The following is a 23,017-nucleotide window of genomic DNA, read 5'->3' as shown; positions in this document are numbered from 1 at the left end:
TGTTACCTAAAGCCTGATTTAAGTAACCAATCAGAATTAAGTGTTTTACAAAAATTGCTTTGCTCCTGCGTCAAGTAATCTCAATGAATGCTAAAAAGCAAATGGTTTTAATTGCTACTCCTTTTCTTTCTCTGCTTTGTTGAGATTTGCTCTCCTTATCAAGTTAGTTTTTACAGGAACATGTGAATTCAAAATATTTTCCAACCAATGAAAATCATTTCAAACCCTAAGAAGTATTACATCTATGTGAAAATGGTAAGCCAGTGAAAACTAAGAAACTCCTATAAGAATTGGTCAACAAAATCAGTTTTCTCCAGACATTTCCAACTGCGTCTAAAGGTACCCAAGAATGTCGCTTAACAACACAGTCACAAAAGAAAAGGACTTAATGACTCACATACCAGCTACCTCAACTCGCACACATGTATACACACACTAACAAGAACAAGGTAAACCAACACACACACATACACAGTGTCACGCTGCCAAATACGCATATACATATATTACTTATATATGTATATATTCACACACTACATATTTTGACTTGTTGCTATCAGACATATGTTTGTATGAATGACTGAAAAATAACTTTTATACAGGGTGACCCAAAAAAACGGGCCCCAAATCTAATTAGGTCCTGTTTCTTAGTGTTTTGTTCGAACGAAATTTAACACAGTGTATTCTTTGTCCCAGCTCTCACTGACGTCTTGGTGTACTCATGGTTGTTGATTCTGCCATGTCCTGTAAAATAAGGGCAATCGGTGAATAAATAATGGAGATATCACGTTTTTTTGGGGGGGTCACCCTTTATTCTTATCTTTTGTGTAAAATTTCGTTTCATCCATTTTTAATCTACGAAGCTGTAGAAATAGAAAAAAAGGATTCTTAGCCTTCAGACCAGGATCAAAGTGTAGTATCTGACTGATGCTGCACGTGACTTTTTTCCTCACTTTTTTGGTCTCGGTTAATGGAGGAGTAATCCTTCATGACTGATACAGTTTTTTACTTTTGTTACTAACCAGAGTACCCCTTTTTGAGGAGCTGGTTTCCACCCACATTAAAAACCGACCTTGTGTCCAACTCTGCCCTCGTGGAGAGGCAAATAAAAAAAAAACTCTATTATATTTCAGTTAGCATTAGCTACCTGGTGACCCTTCTATTCTCTTAATGGTTTATTTATTTCCCATTTATGTATGTCTGTACATATCCTTCATTTTCTTCCTTTCCTAACCTTTATACCACAAATTCATATTAAATCTCCGTGTGGTTCTTGGCAATACTCAAAAATGCTATTGTCATCCAAGATGGCCTCTACTGATGCCAGGGACCATACCACACAGCTTTGCCTGTGAAACATGACTTTCTTTTTACACTAGATATGTTATCTGAATAATTGTCACAATAATCCAAACAAAATATGATGTAAGAACGTTTCATGTTATTTGTTTCATGTTTCTAACCAAAATTAGTTGTATTTTTCTACAAAAATGCATTCATTTTTTTTTTTTCTAGATTTTTGAAAACAAAGAAAAATTCCAAGCAAAAGCGAAAGGTCTAAAATCCGAAAGTATTCAAACAGACGTTTTAAATTTAAATCAGGTAAAATGAGAATTTTTCTTTTTATCCATTTCATCTGACACAAGTATATCTATACGTTGATTAACCCGCACCTGTTCACAGATATGATCTTGCTAGTTTCAGATTTTTTTTATAAATACTATGATTGCATATGATCTTCAGATAAGTCTTATTCATTCCCTGCGTCCTTTGTTCCATCTCGTTTGACTTGTCCTGTTACAGAGTCAGGGGTCGGAGGAGGGGGAATTGCAGGGCGCAGAGGTGGTTCTGGAGAGGACGATCCACTGTCTGGGCTTGCGAGGATGACGTCAACAGAGGCCGGACTCAGGAAGGTCGGTGATCCTGAATCCAGCTGTGTTGGAAATTGCTGGGGATAGGTATCAGCAGGACGGATCGACATTTCAGACAATGCATGGAGTAATGTTCTGACGCCATCCGTTCCAATAAATGGAGACAGCCAGACAACTAGAAGAGAAGCAGCTACCACAGACAGGAAAGTGGATGCATTATCTCTCTGACACTTTGCCAACACCGCCACCTAGCAACCCCTTCATGCTGTCAGTGTTGTCACTGGAAAATAATCATTGTTCCAAATCATTCATTCCTGTTACTTGATATTTAAAAGTACTAAAAACTTTTTTTGTGTTTACATCTGATTGTGGCTGCATGCCTAATTGTGTAGATTCAAACAACTCCCGATTAGCAATCCGGCCAGTCTTATGAATAATGTTACAGTTTTCTAATGGTCTACTATCAGACCATGTATGGAGTACTGTTGTCATATTTAGATTGATGAATCGTTACCATTTGAGGGTTCTTGATAAAGTGCAGAAACATATCCGTTTCACTGCAACCTCTCTTTCACAGAAGTTATGTTGTTGGTCTCAGTCTTTTTTATAAATACTATTACAGCATGTATTCTTCAAAATTGTCTGATCTATTCCCTGCTTCCTTTGTTTTAGTTTGTTTAACTCGTTGGTCTAGTGGTCCCCATCAATTCACTGTTTTGATACGTCATTGTAATACAACTTCCTATTCCAGTTTGCAAGCTTGTGGAACTCTGTTCCTGCTGACTGTTTTCCTCCTATCTATCGATTTAGTCTTTTGAAAATTAAAGCTAATAAACATATCCTCTCCCTGCATTAGTCATCTTTTGTTTGTTTGTTTTTTTGTGGGGGTGGGGGTTAGCTCCTTATATCAAGTGGCTTCACACCTTGTCTAGAGCATATTCTATATAAAAAAAATCTTGTTTGAGTTCGAAGTTGATATTTTAAAATTATAATCTGCAATGAAATATGCATAAGTATCCGAAATTGAATTATAGAAGTGCTTGCTTCAGTTTATTTCAGCCATACTACTAAGTTTTGGGAATAAAGTGGAAGATAGTGTTGATTGAGCTAATGCTGATGATTGGTCTTACTAGTAAGAACAGAACATAAGACAAAATATGACAATAGCAAAGAGGTACTTGTACAGTTTAATCAAGACATTAAAAAATGAAAATATCAAAAAAAGGTTATATTGTACGTATCCGTTTTGGACTGAAGATCTCCGAAAAAAAAATTTCACTTAATTTGATTGAGTAGTTTTTTTTTTTTTTTTTACAGCGGAAAAACACATTTTTATGACAGAGCATTGAAGCCAGCCATCTTTTAATTTTTTGAACACGCCACGGGGAGATAACTCAGTTTAAAGTGCCGACACTCCCTCCCCATCTTTAATACTAGCTTTTCTTCCTAAAAATCGTTGTAAAAATAAAACTACTTGATGAAATTAAGTGAAAATTAAGTGAATTTTTTTTTTTCGGAGAACTTCATTCCATAACGGATACGTACAATATAACCTTTTATTTTCATTTTTTAATGCCTTGATTAAACTGTAAAAGTACCAGCAAAGGAAGAATAACAAACACAGGCAAACATTGAAAGGGTAATGTTTATTGCACTGAGAATTTATAAAACTATCAGGGAATGAACGTCTGCTGGATAGGCCTAGTCTTTGAAAGAGTTATGGCTGGATGTGGAGAGGCCTAATTCTTGAAAGGTTCTTAGTTGGAGAAGATGTCTTTGGAAGTGGATTTACCCACAAAGAGTCTAGTAGTAATTGGTTTGTGCTGTGTTGCCATGGAAACAACTTAAGGATTTATAGTGACAGATTTATTCTTACTCAGGTCACTCTTTCTGTGTCCTATGTAGTAAGTACATAATAGGTGCTCGGCTCCCAGAGCAATTCTTTCTGATTAGCTAAAGTAACCAACAAGAATGAAGTATTTTACAAAAATTGCTTTGCTCCTGCTGTGGCAACTGAATCGCCAAGTGATTCCAATGTATGCTAAAAAGTAAATGGTTTTAATTGCAACCCCTTTTCTTTAACTGCTTTGTTGAGATTTGTTCTCTTCTTCAACTTAGTTTTTACAGGAACATGTGAACTCAAAATATTTTCCAACCAATGAAAATCGTTTCAAACCTTAACAAGTATTACATCTATGTGAAAATGGTAAGCTGGTGCAAACTAAGAAACTTCTATAAGAACATGCCAACAAAATCAGTTTTCTTCAGACTTTACCAGCCACACTTGAAGGCACCCTAAAAATGTCGCTTAAAAACATCCTCTCGTGCCTGTTTGGAGCAAGGGAGAGGTGCTGCTGTTTTAGAAGAGTATTATCTAAGAGCGATAACTCATTAACTTAAACAAAAATCATTTTGCAATAAATCATTTAGGACACTAAAATAATCATTTGAACAATGAGACAATTTTAATTAAAAACCCTCTTCTCTGTAAGAGAATGAAAAATATTAATACACAAACACTATACATGAACAACACTATCTTAACAAACTAAAAATGAAGAAATGTTAAATAACAAAATAACGAATTCTATTAATTAACGTATACAAAAATAATAGTAAATAAACTGGTTCGGCAATTTCTACGACTAATTTCATTCATCACTTTTTTTATTTGTTGTTGGCTATTCGAAAGATCAACAAGTTTTTATTGGCTGATTGACGTTTTTATTTTCTTTAAGTACATTTTCATATTTTATTGTAAATAAAATAATTTTTATTAAATTTTTTTAAAAATCTTTATAAAAAAAAAAGGTTGTTTTTTAAGTAGGTAAACAAACATTTGTAATTGGCTAATTTGAAAGATCAACGACTTTTTATTTGGTAATTGATTTTTTTTTTTTAAATTACATTTACACCCCAAACAAGGCACATTGCCACTTTGATGCAGGAACTACTATCAGTGACCTAATTTGCAGGGGTACTATGTAGGGAGTTTAGCAGTAAGATGCCTGTTCACATTACACTTGAACTTTTGCATGTCAGTACAGTTGGGAAAGCAGAAAACCGGAAGAGAATTCCAAAGTCTAGCAGTTCTGGGGAAAAAACTGTTAGAGTAGAAGGCCTTCCAACATCTTGGGATCCTACTGTGTAGGGGTGGGATTTTATTGCTTGTCAGGTTTGTCGGTGATATTTTCGTCGAGGGGGCACAAGGGCTTGTAGTTCGTCAGAGCATCCACCATTAAAATACTTGTAAAACAGGCAGAGGGATGCAACATTTCATCGATGGGACAGGGGCTGAAGCTTAGATGACAGTTCGGGATTCAGGTTGGCGACTCTCTTTTGGACCATGTCCAGGAGCGAGAGACTAGTAGCAGATGCACCAGCCCAAATGTGAACAGTACTCCATACATGGGCGAATGGTGGCCTTGTAGAGGTACAGGATCAAGCATTAGTAAATTTCTAGCATGGTAGAGAGAGCCCACCTTCTTCACAGCAGCCTTTTCAATGATCTCAATGTATCTATTCCAATTCATGTTTCCTGTGAACGTTAAGCCAAGGAGCTTGAATGAAGTATTCAGGCAATGTATCTTTAGTCATAGCTATTGGTGGTTAGTAAGGTTTCATATAATTATTAAAAGAAACGAGCTTTGTCTTGGCAGTGTTGAACGTTACCATCCATTTTTCATCCCATTCCATTACAGACTGAAAATCTTCCTCTAGGGTTTCTGCCATTACCTTAGATATGTGCTCATTAGTTTTACCCACGTGCCTGCTATAGAGCGTTGTATCGTTGGCAAATATACCCATCTCAGGGACAATTTTATCAGGTAAGTCATTTATGAATATCAGAAACCACAAAGGTCCAAAGATCGATTTAAGTACATTTCCATATTTTCTTGTAAATAAAATCATTTTTATTAAATTTTAAAAAAATCTTTATAAAAAATTTTATTTTTTAAGTAGGTAAACAAACATTTGTCATCGGCTAACTGGAAACATCTTGTTCATTGTTGGTTATTTGAAAGATTAACAACTTTTTTAATTGACTAATTGAATTTCTTATTTTGTCGCTATCAGCTACATAACTAACATCCTAAATTATTTATTTCAAAATTGTTTTTTTTTTCATAGTCAATGAGAGTTATCTCCCTTAGATAATCCTCCACTAAAACAAAGGCGGCAAGTTGCAAACGAAAAGAACTTCATAACTCACATACTAGATTCCTCAACGCGAACACATGTATACACATTGGCTGAAGAAGAGGGAGTCTCCGGAAGTGGAGAGGCCTAATTCTTGAAAAAGTTTTAGCTGGAGAAGAGAGTGTTTGGAAACAGGGAGGCTTAGTCCACTTTGGAGATGGTAGATGGCGCCACAATTTGTGATATATAAAAAAAATGACAGACAGAAATTTCATTCTCTTTTTGCTTTCGTCTGACCGTTTATTAACATGCCTCATCAACATTTTATGCTATGTTATGTAAGACATTTCCATCAACTTACACACACAAAAACACACACCCCATCATTTTCAAATTAGATTATACACATTTTTTATTATGAACATAATTACAAAGCAAACCATGTTGAGTTTGCGAGGAATAATTTTTTATGTTTTTTTTTAACACAGGGTTCACCACTTATCAAGGTCCGAAGGCCACTCGAGGATAAGGATTAATGGTTATACATTAGTCAGTGTGATTATAGCATAGTAAACATAAGTAGTGGGAATTTTGTAAATTGGATTACTTAGGGGGACGGTTCATCAAGAACTTGTTTATATTGGACTTGAAGACAATCAGATTGCAGTCAGCTGTAAAGCAGGCAATCGGAAGAGAGTTTCACAGGCGTGAAGTTCTAAGAAAGAAACTTTGTTCATGGAATCTACGTTTAGGTTAAGACACAGATGAAGAGTGTGGGAAATTATTAATAGTGATCTTGGCTAGATGAGTGTTTTTTGTGAAAGTTTGCCAGGGTTGGGGGGGACCATAGATTGAAGCTTAGATGATGAAAATAATGATAAAGCAGAGATGGGTTCACAATGTTTTTTCTGTGGGAAAGAGGTTGCAGGGAAGAGAAAAGGGCATCCCCCCACTAAGTTACAAAGTCTATTTTGAACTCTGTCCAGGCACGATAAGCTGCTTCTAGCAGCTCCTGCCCAGATGTTGCAACAGTACTCCATCTTTGGCCGTACCTGGCTTTTACATAGGTAGAGAATTGCATCAGGAGTGAGATATCCTCTGGAGCAGTAGAAGGATCCTAACATTTTTCCAGCGACCTTGGCAATGGATTTGATATATGTGTTCCATTTCAGGTCAGGAGTAAATGTCAAGGTCAGAAGCATTGTTGTTTCTTTGTTTCATTTATAAATGCTTTTCTTTGAACCTGGCGTTGGCTCAATTGTGTAAAATCGGCAATTTATAAAGGTCACGGCCATGGAAGAATGTGAACAAAGTTTGTTTAAGCATTGAAAGTAGTTTTATGTTGTTTTCGTTAAATATTATCAATTTAATTATATATTATTACTAGCATTTCAGCCCGGCGTTGCTCAGGTGTTTGGGGATGTATGTTGAGCAAAAATAAAAGTGGAGGAAAAAGGAGGAAAAGAACAGGAGAAAAACCTGACGTCTTTGCTGTTACGACCACCACCAAACCGGAAGTGACATAGGTTTAAATTAAGGCTAGGCAATCGAAGAGAGAGGATGACTTTCGAAAATATCGGCGAAAAAAGCGACCCCCCCCCTGTAGAAAAGTGCCCAGTTGAAGGTGAAGATATTAATGTTTTTAGCCAATTTTTCAATATTTGTCGTCTGAAAGGTTGAATTTCAAAGCGATACTGATCTTGTCAAAATCCGTTGTCTCTGTCGAAAGTTTTAGGTAGACATGCAAACATACATACATACATACTTTTATATATTGGTAACTAAAAATTTTCGACCCAAACCGATTGAAAAGCTTGTCCCATCTCTGAATACCATTTATGTAAAATTTCAAATGTTTAGACCAGAAATTGTCTGAGTAATTTGGTAGAGACCGCAGAGGTCAATTTTTTTTTTTATTTTGACTCCTATTATGACCCCCTGAACATTTATTGTTTTGGGCTCAAATCAAGTTATTATGTTAGACCCATGTTCAAGGAATCTATGTCTAAGATTTCAAGTGTTTAGACTCAAAATTGTCGGAAGAGTTTGGTAGAGTTCTTAAAGGTCAAATCGTTGAACTTTCACCCCTTAACAGCCAAATTTCTGGCCGAAAATGGATTCCAATAATTTTCACAAATCTCAGTACCCTGTATATCAAATTTCGAGTCTGTAGACTAAAAATTGACAGAGTTATTCTGTAGGGAAATGTACATACACACAGACACACAAATACACACATAGATACACAGACACACAGATACACAGACACGTTCACTTTTATAGATATATAGATTAATCAATTTTTTTTTTTTTTAATTACATTTTCACCCCAAACAAGGCACATTGCCACTTTGGTGTAGGGGGCTACTATCAGGGGCAGCAACTACTGGGGCACTATATTGGGATTTGGGCAGCAAGATGTCCGTTCACGTTACACTTGAACTTCTGCATGTCCGTACAGTTAAGGAAGCAGGGACCTGGAATGGAATTCCAGAGTCTAGCGGTTCTGGGGAAGAAACTACTGGAGTAGAAAGACCTTTTACATCTAGGGATCTCTACTGTGGTGCGTGAGGGTGGGATTTAACTGCCTATCGGGTTTGTCGAGGGTGTCTGCGTCGTGGGGGCACAAGTGTCTGCAGTTCGTCAGAGCATTCACCATTAAAATACTTGTAGAACAGGCAGAGGGACGCAATGTTTCGTCGATGGGACAGAGGCTGAAGCTTAGATGCCAGTTCAGGGCCTATCAGATTGGCGACTCTCTTTTAAATCTTGTCTAGGAGCGAGAGAATATTATTAAGTGAGGAATCATTAAAAAATAAAATTCCAGTTTCGTTATTAGATAAACACAACATCAGGCTAAATTTTGTAGCCATTTTATTTTTCATAGGCTTCTTTCACATAACATTGACACTTATCATGCACACTTTTTTCAATTTTAGATGAATAATACTTAATGGATTTTAAATGAAAATGATTCCTTATTGAGTAATATATATATAAAAAAAAACAGGCTTTCTTCAAGCAAAGTTCTTCAACGTTTGCTACAGACTAGTCAGACTAAAATCCAACATCATAAAAAAAATCAAATATCATAAAAAAAAAACATTATAAAAAAACAAACATCATAAAAAAATCAAACATCATAAAAACAAACATCATAAAAAAAAACAAACATCATAAAAAATTAAACATCATAAAAAATCAAACATCATAAAAAAATCCAACATCATAAAAAAAAAATATCCAATACAGAATATTCCCAACATAGTTTTGTTTTTAATTTCAATAAATCTTAAATAAGAAAACTTTCGGGGGGGGGGGAATATTCTGCATTGGATAAGTGTTTTTTTTTATGATGTTTGATTTTAGTCTAACAGGCCGCCAGCAAATGTTAGGGTATTTTGTTTGAAGAAAACCAGAAAACAACATAAAACTACTTTTCATGCCTAAACAGATTTCTCTCATGCTTCTTGATCTTTATAAATGTTGTGGTTGCAAGGTTGAACAATAATTAGTAAGGAAATACAATGAAGACGCAAACAACAAGATAACGCAATAATAAGTGTATTAAAGAAAAGGTATATTTACAATATGTACAAATGACGGTGTCGAGTCAGAGAGTCTTGGTGGGAGGACATGTACGCTCTTCGGCGTCACTTCTGGTGGCATTTGAGTAAGACACACCAAGGCCAACCTAGGCTTGCCATTTATAGTGTTATGTTATTCGCATATGCAAATAAGTGGTTGCCACCACAACAATAAATTACCATGAAAATCTTCATTGAATCTATTGTTTGGTTTAGTTTTATTAATTTGCTCAGGTTATGTTTCGGATTTTTCAGCCAATCTGTCTTCATCAGGTTAGTAATTCTAATGACATATATCCATGAATCCAAAAATTTCTTTTTAATAATGTTATTTCTATTTTGCTTCCATCTTTTTCGTCCACTTTCTTTTTCCCGTTCTTTCATCACTTTGCTTTTAAAGTTGTCATCATTCCAGACAGACATTTTTGATTAACATCTATCCTCCCATCATCTGTCTTTCCATCTTGTAGAAGATAGAACATTATCAGAAGAAAAAGATAATTACAAAAAAATACAAACATTTCCAGCTAATTGATTTCCTATCTAAAGATCATTGTTCAAACTTCTCAGCTTTTCACAGACAATTTGTCACACACACACACACACACACACACACACACACACACACACACACACACACACACACACATAATAAGTTATGAAAATGTATATAGAATTACGCTACACAGAATTTCCACACATTTCGTTCCTGTAGGGACTTGTCAGACTAAATTGCTTACAGGGACAAAATGCAGTAAATTCTGTGTAGTTAAATGACCATATATATTTTCATAGCATCTAACTAGCTATTATTTAATTAGAATTCATTGAAATGAGCATTATTTATTAATTTTATTTATTAATTTTATTTATTAATTTTATTTTTGCAGACTATTATCCCCCATCTTTTTATTAGTTGTTTCACAACGTTTCGGCCAACTATTCCTCTGGCCTTCGTCAGGTGGTAACCGCGACGGATAGGAACTCTGAATCTCCTGACTGCATTCACTGCAATTACTGCCTTCCGTAGTTGTCGTCGTCTTACCACGTTTTTGGCCAAGTAAGCCTCTAACCGGCTTTGGGTGGGATTGAAACCGCTATCTTCAGACAATTCTGTAGTTGTTGTTATCTCACCACGTTTTTGCCAACAGAAGGCAGTAAATGCAGTGAATGCAGTCAATAGATTCAGAGTTCCTATCCGTCGCGGTTACCACCTGACGAAGGCCAGAGGAATAGTTGGCCGAAACGTCGTGAAACAATTAAAAAAAGATGAGGATAATAGTCCGCAATAAAAAATTAATCTAACTAGCTCTACTCATTATTGAGCACTGCTGAAGCTATGAACGTCGATGCATAAAATATACCACCTGATAAAATTTTATGTGAAAACAAATATATATTTATATGTGTGTGTGGGGTGTGTGGGGGGGTGCATGAGTGTCCAATTCAATGTTTTATGAAAGACTTGGTTTTGAATAGAGGCCACACAAGTTGCTGACCATTCCAAGTCAAAAATATTGGAAGGGTCATATTCAAATAGATCTTATCCTTAATGGCTTTATCCGTGCCCCTGCTGCTGCTAACCGTGCCCAGCCTACACTCATGTTTCCATCATTCACACTGAAGAAGACCGAAGGATTGGTCAAAGATATGTGCTTTTGAAAGAAACATTTTCGTTTTTTTTTTTTTTAAAGACTTTTTGTACTCCTACCCGCCAACACAGGAAATAAATACAGAAAAGATATAAACATTTATATATTTTTCGTATTGATTTTGTAGCCATATATATATATATATATATATATATATATATATATATATATATATATATATATATATATATATATATATATATATATAAGGGAGTAGTCACCAACAATGTGTATTTTTTAACATTATTTTATTATTCCGTGTCTTGGTTTTTCATTGAGAATTATGTTTGGATCATTGTAATAATGTTTTTAAGTCATTGAAATCGTTTACGCGCGTAATTTCTGACGAGAACGCATCACAGACCGTTTGAAATGCGCGTAAACGATTTCAATGACTTAAAAACATTATTACAATGATCCAAACATAATTCTCAATGAAAAACAAAGACACGGAATAATAAAATAATGTTAAAAAATACACATTGTTGGTGACTACTCCCTTATTTAAATATACATCTTTCTTTCGTTGGAATTTATTAACCCATTTTATATATATATATATATATATATATATATATATACTAGCAAAGATACCCGTGCTTCGCACGGAGCTTTGTTGCACACTCGGGTACCAAAATCTGTGGGCACCTTTCCAGTAAGTTGATGTTGTAAGAGCAACGATTGCATAAGGTGATTAACATTTTAACTACCTCTTGTAGTGACTGAAATTCAATCAGGAACTTCACAAAACATTTTCATCAAAAAGGAAGGTTACTTGATGTTACATAGTAAATTTTTCATTGAAGTAATTTTCAACTCTTGCTTAAATTTTATCTTGCACATTCAATACTAAAAACTTACCACAATCAGATCATGTCAGTTTTTCCTCATATCCATTTCTCGAACTTTTCACTGAAGAGCCTCAGGGTAAACTACATTTCTGCTGCTTTGATTTGGAGCCAGAATGTAGAGTTTTTCTGAACTTCCTGTCCGGCTGATGGAGACGTAGAACATACCGTGACTGAAGCAGTCTGATGTTAAGTCTACGCCAATGGTGTTAAATGTCTGACCTTGACTTTTGTTTATGCTCATTGCAAAACACACCTTCACAGGAAATTGGAGTCTCCGGAATTTAAATGGAAGTTCTGAGTCCGATGGAACTAAGGGGATCCTTGGCAGTAGAACGGTTTCGCCTTTGTAGGGACCACAGGAAATGGTGGCCTCAAGTACATTGGTGTGCAATCTGGTGATAACACATCTGGTTCCGTTTGTTGTTTTTGGCGGTTCCAAGGATCGAAGAATCATGATTGGCGATCCAATTTTGAGATTTAAAATGTGTGGAGGCATTCCAGATATCTCCAAAGAGTTTAAAAACTCCACAGGGTAGTGAACAGCTTCATATTCATTAGTAGCCGAATCAACTGACTTGTATTGCTTTGTGTCTCCTGGAAATTCATTCATTATTGAATTGTTCAAATGATTCACATTGCTGTTTAATGGCGAAATAATAGCCCTCTCAGCAAGCCAATCCGGTGATTTTCCATTGTTTTGCAGGTCTGGGTACACTTTGTCTTTCAGTTGCTTCTGATTACCGACACATTTACCAAGCGCAGTTGGAATCTTAATTGTGTCAGGTGAAGAAGTGATAGGAAACTGACCATTACCGATTTGGAGAATCAATTTTGAGAAGTCTGCTGTAGCTGTGTTATCAGAGATATAGGCTCTCATATTAGTAGTCAGTCTCTTCACTATAACGTGCCTCCAGAGATAGGATTGTTTCAAACTTGCATTGACAATGTTAGCCCTTGTGCCATTTTTAACCACTGGGAGGATTTGACGGAAATCACCGCAAAATAAGGTTGGAATGCCACCCATGGGATTCTTGTTTCCTGTGATGTCTTGCAGTGTTCGGTCAATTGCTTCATAAGCACTCTTGTGCGTCATTGGGGCTTCGTCTACAATGATTGCAGAGGTGTCTCTAATTACATTTGCCAAGGCTGAGTTACCAGTAATTTTGCAAACTGGCTGATCCATTCGATGAGTATCCAAGGGTACTTTAAAAGTGCTGTGAAGAGTGCGGCCACCTTGTAGTAGAGTAGCAGCAATGCCACTGGATGCTGTTGCAAGCACAATCTTTCTCATGGATCTAATCTTTGCAAGGATCAAATTGATTACAAAAGTCTTGCCCGTACCACCTGGAGCATCAAGAAACATCATGTTTTTGTTCATTTCACCTTGTGCTTCCAACATTGCCATGAATGAATTGTAAACTTCTCTTTGAGAATCGGTCAGTTTTTCTTGCATATTTTTTGCTTGTAGGGAAAGTTCTTCAAGATTATAAGTAACTTCACGTTGATACTCTCTCGCGAGTCTTTCATCTCTCCCTTGCGTTGGTGCAGGTAATCCATAGCTTGCCAATGGTTGACCGCACATAAGGAGAACTTTTTCTTCAATTAGACAAAGAGTTTTATTGTAGATGTCCTCATTAAAATCTGCTTCTGGATTGTTAACTTCTTGCCTGTATCTGTGAAGAATGTCTTCAGATATTACATCACGAAAAGCCATCCAGATCTCAAGAGGATTTCTTGGCTCACAGGCTGTTAAAATTATCACAAATAGGCTTCGCAAATTTGAAGGTGATTGAGTGGCACTTGCCTCTCCTACTGCTTGATGCAAGTGATGGTCATTTTCTAAAAGGCCTCGAGCAAGGCACGCTGCTCTGTATGTTTCAAACACCTGACCATTGTATGCTCGCAAATTTTGAAATGAAGTTGGACCAGCAACCTCATTGAGCAACAGGCGTAAGAAATAACACTCCCCTGCTTTTGGACTAATCGTGTAGATTCTCATAATGCATGGTGCCTTCCATACATCATCATTTTCAGTACCTTCAACTTGTACCCCACGCATTCTTCTCATCCATTTCTTTGTCGATTTGTTCCAAGTGTAAAACTCAGGGACTTCTACGTATTTGAGACCCCTTGCAAAGTCATCCTCATGGCAGAGTTGAAAAAATGCTGTCAAAGTTGTGGCAGGCGGTGGACCTTGGGCTCGTTCCAGAGCAGTATCAGCTGAGAACATGACATGCTGCCCATTTTCAAGATGAACAGAAAGTTGTACAATTGGGGGGAAATGTTCATGGATGGGATGTTCCAATATCCTCCAGGCCGCCTCTGAACTGCCGACATACCTTGCATTCTGGAACTGCTGGATCTCATCCACAATGTGACTTTGTACTTGGCCTTGTTGGTTAGCTGCTCCATCAGTTCTTTGTAGTTCAAACACTGCTTGATCACATCCTTTATTCACGTATTTGAGGACATATTTGATGCTTTGGATCGAGCTGCAAATTTCTACGTTAATGTGAGCGTTGAACTGCTGAAGGAGGACCTTGTTGTACGGAACAATCCACTGGTTTGTTATTTCTTGATTAACACACCGACCATTTCTCTTCATCCTTATTGTACCAGTCTGGCCTCCATCTTCTGGTTTTCTTCGCCTGTACTTGGGGTAAGAGTCTTGGCCTTGCTCGGTACACTGAAGAAATTCTTTTGGGTATTTTTTGGAACATTTGTTGTCAATCGTACATGGACAATTTGGATTAAATGGTCCACAAGGTCCATGCACCATATGTGCCATCACTTTAGCATGAAGATCAGGATCTTCCTCTTTGTCAGGGATCTCTGCAGATATGCAGAGATCCATTTTTTCTGGTAGAAGTTTGTCCTCTGGGGCCTGCCAGGTGAGGATGTGTGCATGCGGCAGTCCTCTTTTTTGATATTCAATACTGTACAGGAAAGCCCTCAACCTGCCAAATCCTCCCTTTTTAATAAATTCAAGTAACTTTTTTAGCTTCTGCCTGAAAACCCTGGCAACAATATCTGGACGATCCTGAGGGTCTTGCCCTTGAAGACAATTTTCTGTAATTTCTGTCCACTTTGGATTTGTTGTGAACGTGATGAAGAGGTCGGCTCGGCCCATTCGCCGAACATATGCCATGGCATCACTTTGACGCTCAAACATGTATCGAGGGCCTCCTGTATAAGTTGCCGGAAGAACAACTCGTTGACCAAACTGTTCTGGATTCCCATCCTCCCTAAGAATTGAATCTCTCAAGTTGCTATAATTGTCAGCTCTCAGGGTCTGTTGCTCACGCCTCAGGAACTGTAAATGTTCTGTTTCAATCTTGCAGTACACATCCACCAGCCATTGTTGAAATAGCCTTCGGTACCAGAGAAAATAGTTTCCAGGCCGAGTCATTAAATGGTACGAATAAAATTGCTGTTGGGTAACTTTTCGCCCATTGGATGCCTTCATGTAGATGTTGTAAGATGGAGAACCATAGGGGTACATTAACGGGTACATTAAAGTATCGTAGAGGGGATGTAGTTCGGAGATCCATTTTAATGTATCATTTCTAAAACGCAAGACAATATCCCGGTTAGCTGTTGGTTCATTCTCCATTAATATTCCAATCTCATACGTTGTTGTTGGAGCATTGAATCGCCGTGGATGCTCTTCTTGCGGCCTTCGGTCTTCCCTTATGACAACTTTATGTTCTACCAAGTGTTCTTCTTCAATCCTCTCCTTTGTTGTTTTCAGCTGACAAATGAAGCTGTTGTTCTCATGTAAAAATTCAGTCAGACTTTGGAGAATGTCTCTATTGAGTCTACTGTCACGTCCCCGATTATGTAGTTCCTCTTCCAGACTATCCAAGAAGTAGACTTGAATAAACTTTGCTGTTTCATCTTCAGGTGGTAAAAGACTCCCAATCTGGTGGCAAACCTGGCCTCGAATTCTAAAAGAAGGATTCCACCCATGTACTGCCGCAATTTTGTGACCAAATGATGTCATTGCAAAACAATTGTTATAACTGCATAGATTTTGCAGAAAATCTTTAGAGATGGGACCATTGCCGGAGAGCAAATCTTGAAGCAACTGAGGCAGTGGTGGAAAGCTATCAAGCACAACTTTGCCAGAAGAACAACAACAACCAGGGGTTTCTCCTTTAAATTTTACAGCTGAGCAATGTTGACATACTTTGTCCATTTTTCCTATATCAGCTGTAGTGAGAGAGTCATTTTTGTTGTAGAGCAATCCTTTTCTATTGCAGTGTTCTATTTCATGGTGTCTCAAAGCAGTCATTCGTTGTCTAGCTGCCTCGTTTTCTGTCAATTGCTGGGGCAAAGTCATACTCTCTCTCCATGCAGCCTCTCGTTGTTGCCCTTGGTATAGGCGAAAGCTTCGTTGGGTTTCCGATTCCTTCTGATGTCGTTGAGCCACTCTCAACTGACCTTGTGTACGTCTACTTACCTCATATAATTCATTCGATCGTAATATTGCTTCTCTTTCCAGTGCATATCTTTGCCTTTCTTGAATTTCATCTTGTGATGAATTTAACCGCCTTACAGCATGTCTAGTTCTGTCAGCTTCACGTTGGGGTTCTCTTTCCAAATCTGACAGTCTTGCTCTCCTTTCTCTTTGACGTATCCTGTTAAGTTCTAGACGTCTTTCTCTATCTGAATTGTTTTCATTGGAGCGAATTGCAGCAACTCTTAGTCTATTAGCTTCCAATCTTTCCATTCTTTCTTCCTCACTTTCGTTTCTACTTCGTTTGGGTGGCATAATTTCGGTTTTAAACGGAATTGTTTAACGATATTAATGATTGTAAATTAATTAAGCGTAAAGGAAATGTATACTAACTGAAATGGACGAACTATAAATAATATTTCTGAATAGTACAATTATAAACAATTATATTGTACCTATTTACTATGCCTCCCCACGGGACAGAGTTAGACACCAGGGTCGTTTTTTAACGTGGAGAAAAGGTACAAAAATAACAATTGTCTCAGTCGTGAAGGATTTCTCCTCCACCGAAAGAGAACAAGAAAATGAAGTGCAGCATCTGAAGAACAGATGGTATTTATTTGCTCCCCCACTGAGCAAATTAGGCACAAGGCCGTTTTTAATGTGAGGTAAAAACCAGCTCCCCTAAAAGGGGTCACTCTGGTTACCAAAAATAATAATTGTCCCAGTATAGAGGGTTTCCCCTCCATTGACTGGTACAAATTATCTTAAGTGCAGCATCTGAAGAACAGATACTACACTTTGATCTTGACCAAAAGGAATGAATAAAAGCGACCTACGTGTGACTCATTACTTCCGGGTGTAAACGTCACAGTCTAAAAGTAATAATTAAAAAAAAAAAAGTAAATATAAAATAAATGTAATACCAACTTAGGTTAACTAAGTAAACAGTACAATTAAAACAGTTCTATTAAAACAAATAATTACTAAGATCTAGGTAATTGTTAGTCTCATTGTTATGGTTTTAAAGAAAAAAATGTGTAAAAAAAGTTCTGCTTTTGTGAGTACGTGTATTTCTTTTAAATTACATAACCTTTTTATTTTATTATTTATATCTCTTTTAAATTTATATATTTTGTTAGTAAACTGGAAGAAATTCAGTTGAATAAAACCTTGTTCGTGTTCTTTACGTTAAACTCATATTTTTATAAAAGGTTCATCCGGTTTAAAGAAAGCACTAAGTTTAAATAAGACTGGAAATAACTAATTCAATATATAAATAGAAAAATGAAATAAATATAAGCTTTAAGTCTTAAGATAGTAATAATCAAAATGTAATAAATTATTTGTAGTTCAAATCTATGATAAGACAGGCTTTCGAAATAGGCTCGACCAGAAAGATTAAATTGGAACGAAATTATAATCTCCGTGCCATTTTCAAAACAACCCCACAAAAGTAACGGTATCCTGCAGTTGGTTAAATGACAATGGTTGTAAGAAAAATGTAAAAGAAAATGCGCTTATCTGTTTATTTTGACCTGTTTTATTTAATTAAAAAAAAATTGGCTATAACTGGAAGAGAGCGTTATGTTTTGGGGGTTATTTAAAAAATAGAATGGAAATAAAGTTAGTTCCGTTTTAATTGTCTTTAATTGCGGCAAGCGCTAACAAAATCAAAAAATCACTGTTTACATTCGAAATGTTAACTTTTATAGGTTTACAGGTTTGCTGACAAGGCTGGGGGTGTTTAATACAATTATTTTACTAAATTGATTTTTTTCATTTAAAAATGAAATTATTTCTTTTTTAATAAAGTTTTATTTTAAAATATTTGTTTTTGTTTATTTATATAAAATTACGATAGTTGAATTGTATTCTTTCAATAATATTGGCAAGTAAAATATAAAAGATTAAAACGGAACGAAATTGAAATTTCCATTACATTTTCAATACAATCCCAAAACATAAAGCTTTCCTCGCCAATGAATTGTTTTGATAATATACGTAAAGTGAAATAAATCGAATATAAAATTAAATGAAAATATATTAAATAATTAAATGTTAAATAGATTTTGTAAATAGTACAGTTGAAATGATTAGAATATTTCCAATATGTAATAAGGTCGAGGTAATTAGTTAAAGAGATTTAATATAATGTGATATGCAAATGAGCATAAGTCATTCGATATGGGGGTGGTTTGTAGACTAGTATATAAAGAAATTAGGCAAAGATGCTTATGTCTCCTTTAACAGAAACATCCTAAAATGGGTTCTAATGTTTCTCTACCAGGAGAGATCTACCCTCTTACCTCCTTTATATTTCGCCGATGATGGAGAGCTGTACACACAGACAGAAACACACGAACCCTATTACTTTATAAATATATATATATATATATATATATATATATATATATATATATATATATATATGAATAATTGGTTTCATTGAATAAACAATTTCTATGGAAAATGCATGTAAAAATTACTTTTTTTTCATTTTTTTACTTCAGGAAATGATCTGTTGGTCTTCTGATGAGCTACGAGAAGGAAAGATTCCGGTAATTATGTGTTTATTCTCGGTTGTTTATTGTCAAGTTACATTGAATTGTTTGGAAATTCGACAACAAAAATGAATAAATACTTGACCATTAAAATTTAACATATCAGTGGTTATATATACATATATACATATACGTATATATATATGTATATATATACATATATATACATATATATATGTATATATTTACATATATATATGTATATATATACATATACATATATATACATATATATATATACATATATATATACATATATATGCATATATATATATACATACATATATATACATATATATATATACATATATATATATATATACATATATATATATATATATATATATATATACTTTGTTTAATCATAGAAATTAATATACGAAAGTATAATTTTATGCTTAAACTTTAAGTATTTACTTCAATTAAGCTACACAGAATATTCCACGTTTAGAAAACGTGGAATATTCTGTGTAGCTTAATTGCCATATTTATTTTTATAAATTGTTACATATGTGTGTGTGTGTGTGTGTGTGTGTGTGTGTGTGTGTGTGTGTGTGTGTGTGTGTGTGTGTGTGTGTGTGTGTGTGTGTGTGTGTGCATGTAAGTATTTGTTGTTTCATAGATGTTTATCCAATGAAGTACAGTGTATAATAATAAATAGGTAGAGTTATAATATCGTATATTTTTTATTCATACAAATATCATTAGCTACATATGCGCATACATATTTCAGCTGCGACTTTGTACAAAGTTCAACTTCTTCAGACCATGTTAACTGAATTGAAAAGAATAGACAAATTATAGTCCTGCCTATCATTTTAATTGGAAAAAAGACAAGAGAGTCAAGGGGCCATATAATTGTAATTACTAAACACTGAATGAACACTCCTTACAAAACACTTGTCTTATTACCTCAGTGATATACCGCCCAAAAGTAGAGAATCCAGAAGTAGAAATATTTTCTATAGGGAGCATGTCAATGAAGTTTAAGGGTAGGATTTACAGGCATAGATTATCATTTAAACAGGAATAGATAGAAAAGTGTGTATATAGATGCATACATACAAAAACGGAGATGTGGATGGATTATTGTACCAGTTGCTTATGGAACCTTGATAGCTTTGAACCCATGTTTAAATCTGTGCATATTTAGTTAACATTTAAAACCTGGTATGTGTATTAACGTAATTTTAGGGTCGTTACCAAAATTTATTCCATTGATTAACAAATATAAAGAAAGGGAAAAACTGGGAGCAGATAAAAAAAAAGGGAGCATATGAAATTTGGCCCAGAAGGAATATTAATTTATAAAATGGGAAGGGAACAAAAACAAAAAAATGAGAGTGTCAAACCATCCTCTCGTCGATACAACGCACAAAAGTCTTTTTTCCTTTCTTTCCTCAATTTTTAAAAAATCCTCGTGTATTCAATATTATCTTCCACCATTCGTTCTCGTTCTAAGCTGTCGAACAAAAAACTCAACTCAACCCTCATGCTTTAGAATTCGTCTCTTTTAACAGTTACCAATTATGTACATATGCAAATTAATAGCATACGTTCACCAATGACCGACCTAAAGAATTATGCTCGCCTTTTCTTTTCTACATTTTTTGCTGACTAAGCAAACACGAGGTCGTTTGCGAGAATGATGATTACTATTACATAATTTAGTTCAAATTTTATTAAAAAGAAATAAAATATCGGTTGCTTTTATTTCCTAAAGCAAAGGTTAAAAAATTAACTTTAAAGTAACTATTTAAAACAAATCATGATGTGAATGGATTATTTGTACCAGTTGCTTATGCCATTATATTGGAACCTTGATAGTTTTGAACCTATGTTTAAATCTATGTATATTTAGTTAACGTTTTTAATATGTGTGTATGTATGTATGTATGTATGTATGTATGTATGTATGTGTGTATGTATGTATGTATGTATGTGTACTAACGTAATTTTGAGGTTGTTACCAAAATTCGTTTTAGTGATTAACAAATATAAAGAAAGGAAAAAACAGATAAAAACAAAATAAGAAAAAATGGGATCAGATAAAAAAATATGAAAATTTGGCCCAAAAGGAATTTAGTCTAAATTTGTTTAAAAAGAAATAAAATATCGATTGCTTTTATTTCCCAAAGTAAATAGTTGACTTTAAAGTAACCATTTAAAACAAAAGATGAAATCTACAAACATCTATATAAAGGAAAAATACAATTCTTTAAAAGAGTTTTATCGATTCAAACAGTAAAGTCAACTTTATCACTTGAAATTATAATGACAATTTGAAAGAAAAACGGGAAATATTCTTGCTTTTCTTCTCAAAATAAAGAAACAGCCTTACTTGATTTGAAAATTGAAAAGAAAGCGGCATGCAAAATATAAAACTCGTCTTTGAAAGTATTTCCTTAAATGTTCCCTCCTTCTCAGTATTTCTCTTTAAAATACTCTCTCTCTCTCTCTCTCTCTCTCTCTCTCTCTCTCTCTCTAAATCTTCAGGACTTTCTGGTCCAAATATTTTTTTCTTTAAATTAAAGGTCCTTCTTCTGAAACACTTTAATTGTCTCTTTGATATTAAAGACTAATGAAACAAAATTCATTGTTAATAAAAATTTGTAGAAGTTTTCTTCAACTCAATTCTTTCCTTCACAAGTTTCATCTTCTCAAATGCCAAAGACAGCCATAAATTTTATTTATTCTTTCTTCTGGGCGGTCCAATTCAAATTATTTTACATCTATATAGACGAAATTTAAAAAAAACGTCTTCCTCTAAAGGAGAAGGTTCTGGAACTTTCTGTGTATTTAACATCAGAATGTGATGGAGAAATAATGAGAGCCACCCTTCTCTCAGGACGGTTACATTCAATGTGATAAAAATGACCAAGGAAGTCTTCTTCCTTGCCCTCTCTCTCTCTCTCTCTCTCTCTCTCTCTCTCTCTCTCTCTCTCTCTCTCTCTTCGTGTTACACAGAGGAATGGAGTTGCAGGTGGCAGAGGGGACAGTCGGCTGTCTGGGCTTTCAAATATGATGTCAAAAAAAAGTTGATCAGATCCTGGATTCAGGTGCCCCGGAAATGACGTCAAAGAAGTAAAAATGGGGGACATAGAATCCCCAGAGATTAGATTAGCAGGATTGAGACCGACATTTCAAGACAATACGTGGTGGAATGTTCTGACGTCATCTATGCCAATAAAATAGAGGCAGCAGACGACAAAAGGAGAAGAGAGTGGCAATCATGGGCAGGACAAGCAGACAAATTATCTCTCTGTCATTTTTCACACACACACACACACACACACACCACCTTGCGACCCCTGCGACATGTTGTCAAGTATTGTCACTAGAAAATAAACATTTTCAAATCATTTCATTCCTATTTGTATTTTAAATGTGTAAGAGACTTCGTTTTGTGTTTGTGCCTATTGTGGAACTAGGCTGAAGTTGTACGGATTTCAAACAAATCCCAATTAGCGATCCGGCTAGGTTTTTTTTTTTTTTTTTAATAACGCAACTACTAACTATACTCTCAATCATGCCAATAAGTGCGGCAAGAGGAGAAATGAGACACAGGCGAGCTCTAACAAGTAATAAGTGCATACTAGTCACACAGATGAAAAGGGTCGAACCTACACCACCTTCCCGGCACTACTTGATGGCCGAAAGGGTTAAAATAAATATTCCCAAAGTGTGTGTAAGGGTGAGTAGATGTGTACGTATATGTGTGCATCTGTACTGAGATCCACAGTATCCATAGCGCGGATATCCGTTCAAAGGGAGTTAACTCATAAATCTGGAAACAACAGTGCCGGGTTGTTTTCTTGTGCTTCTTTTGTTTTCATCCAAATCAGAGGTTGAAAATGAACCCTTCTCTTCCTTTAAGGAATTCTAGCACCTCC

The 23,017-nt window shown here is 35.4% G+C and overlaps 1 protein-coding gene across 2 annotated transcripts in view; it reads left to right on the top strand.

Annotated features, from left to right (window-relative positions):
* The window catches only part of LOC145285929 (uncharacterized), a 105,354-nt gene that overhangs the window by 37,139 nt on the left and 45,198 nt on the right, over positions 1-23,017 (top strand). For both annotated transcript variants that reach the window (XM_080134432.1, XM_080134431.1), the window contains exons 7-8: positions 1,516-1,602; positions 19,074-19,121. In XM_080134432.1, the coding sequence (XP_079990558.1) occupies positions 1,516-1,602; positions 19,074-19,121 (135 nt within the window). The remainder of the gene's footprint in view (positions 1-1,515; positions 1,603-19,073; positions 19,122-23,017) is intronic.

Source organism: Euprymna scolopes, chromosome 10, assembly GCF_053919585.1.
Source record: "Euprymna scolopes isolate OS-2025 chromosome 10, ASM5391958v1, whole genome shotgun sequence".
NCBI lineage: Eukaryota > Metazoa > Mollusca > Cephalopoda > Sepiida > Sepiolidae > Euprymna > Euprymna scolopes.
Note: the sequence above shows the minus strand (reverse complement) of the source record. Positions and strands in the feature narration are given on the sequence as shown.